At 46.0% G+C, this 10,284-nt stretch overlaps 1 protein-coding gene across 1 annotated transcript in view; it reads left to right on the top strand.

Annotated features, from left to right (window-relative positions):
• The first annotated feature begins 1,318 nt into the window (after positions 1-1,318).
• Positions 1,319-10,284, top strand: part of LOC111956995 (serine/threonine-protein kinase LMTK2) — a 9,967-nt gene continuing 1,001 nt past the window's right edge. Inside the window, 14 exon segments of the mRNA XM_070436657.1 lie at positions 1,319-1,795; positions 1,797-1,815; positions 2,516-2,564; positions 2,567-2,636; positions 6,333-6,351; positions 6,353-6,452; positions 6,455-6,479; positions 6,717-8,164; positions 8,167-8,232; positions 8,235-8,634; positions 8,636-8,814; positions 8,817-9,100; positions 9,103-9,798; positions 10,048-10,183. Coding sequence (XP_070292758.1) covers positions 1,701-1,795; positions 1,797-1,815; positions 2,516-2,564; positions 2,567-2,636; positions 6,333-6,351; positions 6,353-6,452; positions 6,455-6,479; positions 6,717-8,164; positions 8,167-8,232; positions 8,235-8,634; positions 8,636-8,814; positions 8,817-9,100; positions 9,103-9,798; positions 10,048-10,183 — 3,586 coding nt within the window. The 5' untranslated portion in view covers positions 1,319-1,700.

Here is a 10,284-nt window from a genome sequence, read left to right as displayed (position 1 = left end):
GGGAATGTTTTCCTGACACACGTTAGGTCCCTGAATACCAATTGAGCAACATTTGAATACCACAGCGTATCTCAACTTTGTTTGACCAGGTATCCTTCATGGCTACAGGGGGGTCTGACCGGTACTGGATGGTGTACCTAATAAACCGGCAACTGACTGTATATTCCACCTTTTCAATGATATTTTCCATTGCATGACCACATGAGAGCAGCACAGAGCCAATCTGAACGTGTCCTGCAGCAGCACGAAGTTCCATCTGCTTCCAAATGATTGATGAACAAGATAAGGTCCAGAGCATTGTTGTCTCTTCAGACTACAGTTGTGTGTACTGCGTGTTTACCCGAAACCGCTAACTTGTGTTCAAACTAGGACTGGGCCGATATGATTACATCGAATATCGTGATATTTGACATTGATGATATATTGGGATGCGCAAGACTAATATAATTTGAACTTTACAAATCTAAACTGTGCAGTTTTATCAGTTAGTCTGTGTCAATATGTTGAAAAGAAAAGTCTAATGAATTAAGTTTATTTCTTCGCACAACAAATATTATTTAATGAGAATGCGACTAAATTGTAAATAAGCACAAATTGACGTGGATGTTTAGTCATTAACGACGCAAAACGATTAAATCAGATATCACGAATTTGGTGTAGTATGTCGAAGAAGAGGTCTCCCCAAGTATCACCAACCCTAGTTCAGAGTGAACAAATGAGAGCTATTTGTGGGGTTGCACCAGAACAACTGCCTATTATTTGCAGCCCTGTGATCCATTCACCGTCTACTGACCACACCAGACATATTGAACACGTATTAAACTCAACCGTTCTATGACCACACTAGACCATATTGAACACGTATTAAACTCAACCGTTCTATGACCACATCCAGACCATATTGAACACGTATTACTCAACGTTCTATGACCACACCAGACCATATTGAACGTAACTCAACCTTCTATGACCACACTAGACCATATTGAACACGTATTAAACTCAACCGTTCTATGACCACACTAGACCATATTGCACGTATTAAACTCAACCGTTCTATAGACCACACTAGACCATATTGAACACGTATATAACTCAAACCGTTCTATGACCACACTAGACCATATTGAACGTATTAAACTCAACCGTTCTATGACCACACAGACCATATTGAACACGTATTAAACTCAACCGTTCTATGACCACCCGACCATATTGAACACGTATTAAACTCAACCGTTCTATGACCACACCAGACCATATTGAACACGTATTAAACTCAACCGTTCTACTGACACACTAGACCATATTGAACACGTATTAAACTCAACCGTTCTATGACCACACCAGACCATATTGAACACGTATTAACTCAACCGTTCTATGACCACACCAGACCATATTGAACACGTATTAAACTCAACCGTTCTATGACCACACAGACCATATTGAACACGTATTAAACTCAACCGTTCTATGACCACACTAGACCATATTGAACACGTATTAAACTCAACCGTTCTATGACACACTAGACCATATTGAACACGTATTAAACTCAACCGTTCTATGACCACACCAGACCATATTGAACACGTATTCACTCAACCGTTCTATGACCACACTAGACCATATTGAACACAACTGTTCTATGACCATGCCAGACCATATTGAACACACAATAAACTCTGTAAATCCTCATGTTCTTTAATCAGTTTCCCTCTTTTCTCAGTGACTTAGCCCTGAGGAACTGCTATCTGACTGCAGACCTGACGGTCAGAGTGGGAGCTATGGCATCGGCCCTACAGATACAAGGTACCAGGAAACTTTCCAACCTGTTCTCCAAATGGAATCAGGTGGAATTTTTGTTACTTTCAGGTGCACAAAAGGAAGTGGCATCTGTATGTGTGCTGTTACAATAGTTTCAGTTTGGTTCATTAACCCTTTTCACAATGCTGAGCCCAGCTGAACAGAGAGGTCACACATCCACCAAAGTCTCAAAGGATGTCAAAGCCAGTACTGTACAGTAGTATAAGGCCTAGTCCGTGTAGTCAACACAATAGTGTAAAAGTGGTTTATTAAGGGGTTTATATACAGCTGTTAGCCTTTGACCCCAGTCTGGCAGAACTCTGTGAAGCATTAAGACTGTTATACCAAAGTATACTCCCTAGTGCGTTTGTCCCTGGCTTACTGTCGATAAGGCTAGCTCCGCCCGCTGCATTCCTCAAATAATGTTGAGCTCTCTATTTAGCACGGTCAACAAGTGTGGCCAGAGGTGTTTTGGCTGTATTTATGAGCTTGATTAAGTACTTACTAGGACTTGGAAAACAACTCAAAGTACAGTAATGTGGGTTAGAACTGAAGGAGGCTACCAAACATCCAAATGCTTCTTAGAAAGACACATACTGAATTGAATGGAAAAAAGAAGGCCTACTGGTTGTTTGTAGAACTATTCTGAGATAGACATCCTATTAAATTACATTGGATGCTCGACTGTCCCTCTCTCATGTCACAGGAGGATTACATCATCACGGAGGACGACGAGTCGGCACCCCTGCGCTGGATGGCCCGGAGCTGGTGGGGGAGCGCCATGGGGGCGTGATCACCCTGGACCAGACCAAGCCTGGCAATGTGTGGTAGGTACCTCCACCTGGTCACTGTGCAATTTACAGGCGGTAGGTGGCACCTTCAAAGGTATAGTAGGCTGGAACAGAATACATTTATGGCCTCAAACACATGGTGTCCGTGTAGTTGATTCTATTCCAGACATTATTAGAGCCATCCTCCCCTCAGCAGCCTCTCGGGCATTGTGCTTCACTGTGTGAATAAAATATACTCATTAACACAGTGAGTCAACCTGTGTGCTGTTGCTGAGCAGTAGGTCAGGGTCTCTCTTTGAAGATGATAGACTATCTCTGATTTTCTGTCCAGATAGCCTCTCTCTCAAGTGTAAGAGTGTAAATCTTAGCAGGCACTCAGTCTAGCTGACTTCTRAAGGGAAGAAGACGCTGACCCTGCACTCCCACCAGGCGGCACAGCAACACTGGAACCTATCCCTCCTGGCCCCTCCCTTATGACCTCATGGCTCTGTGCCAGTCCGTGTCACRGCTGTAAATCACAACGTTGCATAAGGAGGCTCTCGTTGCAGCACCACATTTACCCCTAAATAAGGATATGTTTAGTTCTCAGAATATGGGTCATTCCACCAATAGAGTGCATTTTGGGTAGTGTAGGGTAAGTGTACCTATTAAGCCCATCAACATTTAAGTTTAGACATTTCTAACATGTACTGCCCTAATCTTTGTAGGAAAAGTGGAGATAAAATTAAATATACATTTCTCATGTTTGGACTGGGCTTAATGGCTACTGAATGTACCATTTTACGCCCATGGGTGTTCCAAATAAGCCCACCTCCTAAATAATCAATTTTAATTAATTTCCAAATATTCAAAACTGACATTTCTTATGTAAAATTGTATTATGTTAATCTCGCCATTACTATTCATCAGGAGGGTGTCGAATCGTATCAACAGAGCTCAATGTGGAATTAAGTTTTTGTTCTTGCAAATCACCCGTACACAGCTGATTCAGGTGTTAATACTCTGTTAGAACAAAAACCTGCACACACTGGTCCTCTGTGGATAAGAATCCATGCACAAAGACCATAACACACCCTGGTCCTCTGTGGATAAGAATCCATGCACAAAGACCATCACACACACACACACAACTTGCAGTGGATTATCTGAAAACTGAGTCACATTTCCTGTACTGCTATTCTTGTTAATTAGTTCAACTTGTCTTTCTGAAGACGGTTTCAAATCTACCTCTACTGTTGTATTACAAAGGGACAGCTGGTGGACCAAAACACAGAATCACCTGGATGAAGGTCAACGATATGACAATGCCCCCACCCAGAAGTGCATGAGTAGTCACCATCTTATCTTCTCTCTCTCTGCATCAATGACTACCTGTCCACTACCAAAGGTTTATAATCTTGATAAAGGCACCATGGCTAGATGCTGTCATTTGAGTGTTTAATCAACTTAAATCTGAACAAAAACCATATGTTAATTGAATATTAGGAATGTAAGCACACTATCCCCATGTGTTTCAGTGCAAACCAGCTTAATAGGAACCACAGAATAACAACATCTACTCTTAAAATATCTGGAAACCGATGGTTTGGGTATAAATATACACTACAATATTATGCAAAGTTAGTATATTTTCATTATGTAATAAGCAGAAAAATGAGTGGTTTTTCTGCCACTGTACTCATTAAGCCCACCTGAGAGAAAAAAAACATTTGCATCTATGCATACAATGCATGTTTTATTTAACATGAAAATAGGACAAAATACATTTAAATGGAAGCTGTGAATGCCTGGTCTATTATAGAGGTTAAACAAAAACAACATAGTAACTGACAAACTAAGTAGCAGGGTGGAACGTTTTATCTAATTGACCATAAATCCCCTTGTGACAGGGGGAATGGAAGCTTGTGTGCAACAGGGAGTGGGAATTGAATGCAAGCTTCACAAAAACATTGAAATTGTAAAAAAATGCCTAGCCTATCTATGGGTGACAGGGTTGATGTTATGTTTCACCCGCTTAGTTTTTACCACCAAAACACCAGATAATGGCCAAAAAGATAGCACCAGCTCACTGCTTTTACGCTATTATTTGACTATTTGTTTAGAAAAATAATTTCAAAGGAATAGTTCACCATATTAAAACGAGAGTTCAGTTCACATAACAGGGTTCACCTTAAAAATTAATGACAAACGTAAATTAATCACTGAAATAAATATTAATCCTCAGAAAACAAGTAACTTGGGCTTTAAATGGTGAGAATGGTGGTTAAGTGGGTTAAATTTTCCTAGAAGTTGGAAAAACATTGAAGGGACCCACAATGAAAACTTTAGGATGTCTTTATTCATATTAAAAGTTCCATGTGTCATAGTAAAGGGACTTCATATCTATTCTATTAAAATTCAATATTGATGCAACATTTTTACTTTTTTTTTTACCCCCTTTTTCTCCCAATTTCGTTGTATTGTTAGTCTTTAGTGTCTTGTCTCATCGCTACAACTCCCGTACGGGCTCGGGAGAGAGGAAGGTTGAAAGCCATGCGTCCTCCGAAACACAACCCAACCAAGCCGCACTGCTCTTAACACAGTGCGCATCCAACCCGGAAGCCAGCCGCACCAATGTGTCGGAGGAAACACCGTACGCCTAGCGACCTGGTCAGCGTGCACTGCGCCCGGCCCGCCACAGGAGCCGCTAGTGCGCGATTGACAAGGATATCCCTACCGGCCAAACCCTCCCTAACCCGGACGACGCTAGGCCAATTGTGGCGTCGCCCCATGGACCTCCCGGTCGCGGCCGGCTGCGACGGAGCCTGGGCTCGAACCCAGAGTCTCTGGTGGCACAGCTCTACTTCATTTTTAATAGACGTAAAAGGAACTCTAGTCGTGATTGATCCATATACACTTAAGCCTATATACAAAACATTAAGATCAGTCTCATGAAAGAGCAGATGACCAGGTGAAAGCTATGATCCCTTATTGATGTCACCTGTTAAGTCCACTTCAATCAGTGTAGATGAAGGGGAGAAGACAGGTTAAAGAAGGATTTTTAAGTATTGAGACAAATTAGACATGTTGTGTGTCATTCAGAGGGTGAATGCGCAAGGTAAAAGATTTAAGTGCCTTTGAACAAGGTATGGTAGTAGGTGACAGGCGCACCGGTTTGTTTCAAGAACTGCAATGCTGCTGGGTTTTTCACAAGTTTCCTGTGTGTATCAAGAATGGTCTAGAGGCGAAAGAAACACACACCTATTTTAGGTGAGGTGCTGGCTAGCGGAGTGGAACACTTAAAAATAAATAAAAGGAGAGCCGCACACTCAGCTTGTCTGTCAAAGTTGGACATTGCATCTGTCTTCATCAGGGTATAATGAATGGTCTACCACCCAAAGGACATGCAGCCAACTTATTGTATTGTAGTCAACATGGGCCAGCATTACTGTGGAACGCTTTTATAACTTGTCGAATCCATGCCCCGACAAATTGAGGCTGTTCTGAGTATAAAACGTGGGGGGCAACTCAGTGTAATCTTTCGTTTCGAGGAATATTTGTGTTTTGATTATTTTGATGAAGAACATTGAATATGGTATTACGCTGCAATATGAAAATAGTCCCCCCCCACCCATCTCATTGAGCATTTAATCACAGACCCATGTTGCCACCATGCACGCAGGTACAGTAGGTTGTGAGTTGTAATTATCCCTACACAAGTCATAAGTGTTTCTCTGATCCCTGTGTTTGCAGGGCCTTGGGGTGACTCTGGGGAGCTGTTTGAGAACGCAGCCCAGCCCTACCCTCACCTGTCTGACCGCGAGGTCCTGAACCACGTCATCAGGGAACAGCAGATCAAACTGTTGAAACCACAGCTGAGCTGCCCTACTCTGACAGATGGTCAGTCCCGCTGTCTCCAACCATACTACACATGACACCAACTCAATCTAGCTGGACTACATGTTATTTATGGAGTGTCTGCTGAATTGTTAAACTGAAATACTTTACCATAAAGAGAGGTGTATGAATTGCATACTTGACATTGAAACGATATGTTCTGCTATGAAGTCAAACTGTATTTAAAAAGCCTCGGCTCATGCCATAAAGGTAATAAACTCAACTCTCTCCCCTGTGCAGGTATGAGGTGCTACAGTTCTGCTGGCTAACTCCAGACAAGCGGGCCACGGCCGAGGAGATCCACCGGCTGCTCACCTACCTGCGTATGCAGGGCCAGAAGGATGTAGAGGACGACTTCCAGCAGCGCTGGGACTCCCTCAAGCCCAACCCTGTCACGCGCCAGACCACRGTCAGCCACTCCTCCTACCCCATTCTGGAGCAGTTCGCAGATGATGCCCTGCGGGCCGAGGTGGACGAGGTGCTCACCGTCACTGAGACCAGCCGTGGCCTGAGCTTCGAGTATGTGTGGGAAGCGGCCAAGCATGACCATTACGACAGCAGCAGTGGCCATGGACGCTCGGCTATGGACACCACGCTCAACTACCACAGCATGTTCTTRCCCGTGCCCAGCGAGGACATTCAGGCCCACTTTCCAGACCCCGCAGCCCCCAGGACGGGGGGCTCCYACAGCAGGAACACCCATTCAGCAATCCCTGGGATCCTTCCCGTGTTTGACGCTCACAAACCAGCCAATGGAAACGAGTACTACATCCAGTTGGAGGAGCAGGGGGAGAGCACCGTGGAGGCGAAGGAGAACAGGGGTCCGGAGGTAGACACAGTTTCAGACGGGCAGAAATTTGTCACCCTTCAAGACGTCCGCTTGGACGAGTCCAGCACCGATGCAGACTTCTTCCACCACAGCATAGACTCCAAGGACTCGTACCTCCAGGACAGCCACATCTGGTCGTCCAGTGAGCATGACAGCCCCTACCACACCAACATCTTCAGTGAGGGAGACTCCAGACAGGACTCCCAGTCCTGGAACAGGGGCTTCATGGAGCTTCCAGAACTCAACGGAAATGGTTTCCAGAGAGTGGAGTCTGTAGAGGGGCAGACCCAGGGAACAGAAAAGTCATTTCGGAATTCTTTTTTAGGGGAGCGCCATTCAGAGGTCATCCTCCAGGACTCTTTAGAGGAGGCAGAGGGGGAGGGAACCCCGGATGTGATGAGGCTACTGAACACTGAGAAACTAGCGGACAACTTCATGTTCCTCAAAGAGAAGAGCCTGATGAAGGAGGGCTCTGGTTTATCAGGGAAAAGTAGTGGGAGTCAACAACTGGACTTCCTCCAACCTGGTCTGACCCACATCCCCGAGCACAGTTTCAGAATGAACTCTTGGGATGATGATGATGATGATGATGAGACCATAGATGGCATAAACGTAGCAGAGATCCCCATAAAACCTGTGGAGAGCAACATGTCCCCAGCAGAGGAGGAACTTTTTGACTTTATGAGTCCCAGTTTTGTGGATTTCCTGCAACCTCTAGCAGACCCTAAAACACTGGTGCCTTCAAATACACTGGTAACAGAGGACATCTGTAGCAACCAGCTGCCAATTAGAGGACTGCTGCAGCAGTCCTCTAATATGAGGATGGACTCTGCCTCTGAGAGGGCTGAGGTCCTGTTATTAGTAGCAAATATCACCAGTCTCCCACACTCCTCTCTGAAAGTGCCACTACAGACCCCCTGTGCATGGATGCAAAAACCCCAGCCTTGAAGACTGCCTCGGAGCCTCAGAGGATGACTGTGTTGAATCCAAAGGAATCAAAGAGCCAACAGATGACCTGCTAAGCTATGACTCTCCCCCAGTCTATGTCAGTGAGATTTCTGTTGACAATGGCCTGACCAGTGAAGGCTTTACATGATGATCTGCTGAGGACCTGGTTGAAGATGATACAGAGGCAGAAATGGATACCGTCCTCTCTGAGCATGAACATGACAGGTCCTCTCTGCTGGTTTCTGGTCCTTCCATGGACCAGATCAGCCAGGACAGCCTATTGGAGGACAGTGTTTCCACCACTCTGCCCACTGTGGAGAACTCAGCTGAGACGCCAGATTCCCTGGACAACAGCCACAGGCTGAGGGGTCTGTTGAAGAGCTAAACACCCGGCAGCCCCTCACAAGCTCCAGCCCCCGTACAAAACAGCCGACAGCGGCTACGAGACAGAGAACCTGAGTCTCCAGAGTGGAATCTCAGCCCTCATCAAAGACCACTTCTCAGAGGAAAACGGTCTGAGTTTGGCCGAGGAAGAGGAGAGAACCAGCAGCTGCTACCAGCTGGTCCCCCCGAAATCATCGTCTCGGAGGTGGAGAGTGTGATGGATGCTCAGGACGGTGAGGACCAGCAGGCAGAGCCCATCGCCCCTGGCGAGGAATATTTCACGGGAGGCAACTACAGAGACTCTGCTTACTTCTCCGACAACGAGTCCGAGCCCGAGAAGAAGTCTGAAGAAGCCAACTCGCCAACTGTGGACATCAGTGGCGGTGTTTCTGGAGGTCCATCTGTTCTTCCTGAAGTCACAGAGGAGGAGCATGTAGAGTCTTCTGCTTGGGCCACAAGTCTCCCATTGCTCGAGAAGCTCTGGTTGATATTGGAGTGGAGAAGACCAAGCCTCAGCTCCTGGAAGGGACCAGTCTCCCTGTGCTGATCCTCACCACAGAGGAGGACTGGGAGAAGACTTCACCTGTGTCCATCGACGGCAGTGTGGARGAAACCAGGACACTGGAGTTCTTCCCTGACTTCAGGACTCACAGTCACTCTGAGTCCAGCGGAACTTCCACCGAGGACCTGGAAAAGCCTCCATTGCCTGCTGTTGCTACCTCAGCAAAACCTTTTCCTGAGAACATACCGGTCCACGCTAAGCTAACCAGGACCTACGCCAGCGAGATCACCCCCAAGTTGAAGGAGCCCGACATGGAGGGGAGGTACCTGGGCAGGCGCGACGGCTCTGATGAGAATGGGCAGGAGGACGGAGGGGAGGCGGACGAAGAGGACGATAACAGCGATGACTCGGATGATGACATGCGGGCGTACCGGCTGCACAGCTCCAGCGAGGACAGCGAGGACGACACMGTGCACCCGGTTCCCGTTATAGTCTCGGATGACAGTAGAGCGCGGAACCTCAAGAGCCTGCTGAAGCCCACGTCGCTGAATGTCACCCCCAGCGCCAAACCCTCCATGCCATCAGGGGGCAGCGATTCAGACAGTGCCAGTAGAGCAGTGTCGTTTTTCGACGATGTCACRGTTTTCCTTTTCGACCAAGTAGAGTACCCACTTGTTACCTTTTGCATGCACACATCAGACATTGTTTCACTTGTATCTAACATTTATATCAAAACAACTCAAAGATACAAATATTATGGCTATGCATTAGKAATGGTTTGAATTTCATGTGATATTGCAGTTTTTTTTTTGTAGCATTCACAGGTTCTCTCTGTGCAATCTAGACCTAGTCTAAATATTATGAGACTGAACTTTAACCATTGCACTTATTGGTCTCCCCATCTGTAGGAGACCCCCACCAAGGAGCTGGGAGACCATTCGTCAGGTTCCAACAGCCAGGTGTCCGAGTTCAGCAGCCCTGTGCCCACGGCCAGCTACCTGAATAGGTTCACCAACTCCACAGAGAGCTCCACAGATGAAGAAGGTAAGTCATCACGATACGGCCAACTTCCATCAGCATTATCAAGGAAGAKCCTAAAGGGCTCCATGAAACACACCTGACAATGTAATCCAAATGAATACACT

The sequence above is a fragment of the Salvelinus sp. IW2-2015 genome, linkage group LG4p (assembly GCF_002910315.2).
Source record: "Salvelinus sp. IW2-2015 linkage group LG4p, ASM291031v2, whole genome shotgun sequence".
Classification (NCBI taxonomy): Eukaryota; Metazoa; Chordata; class Actinopteri; order Salmoniformes; family Salmonidae; genus Salvelinus; species Salvelinus sp. IW2-2015.
The sequence above is the reverse complement of the archived record's forward strand: the minus strand, read 5'-3'. Positions and strand labels throughout refer to the sequence as shown.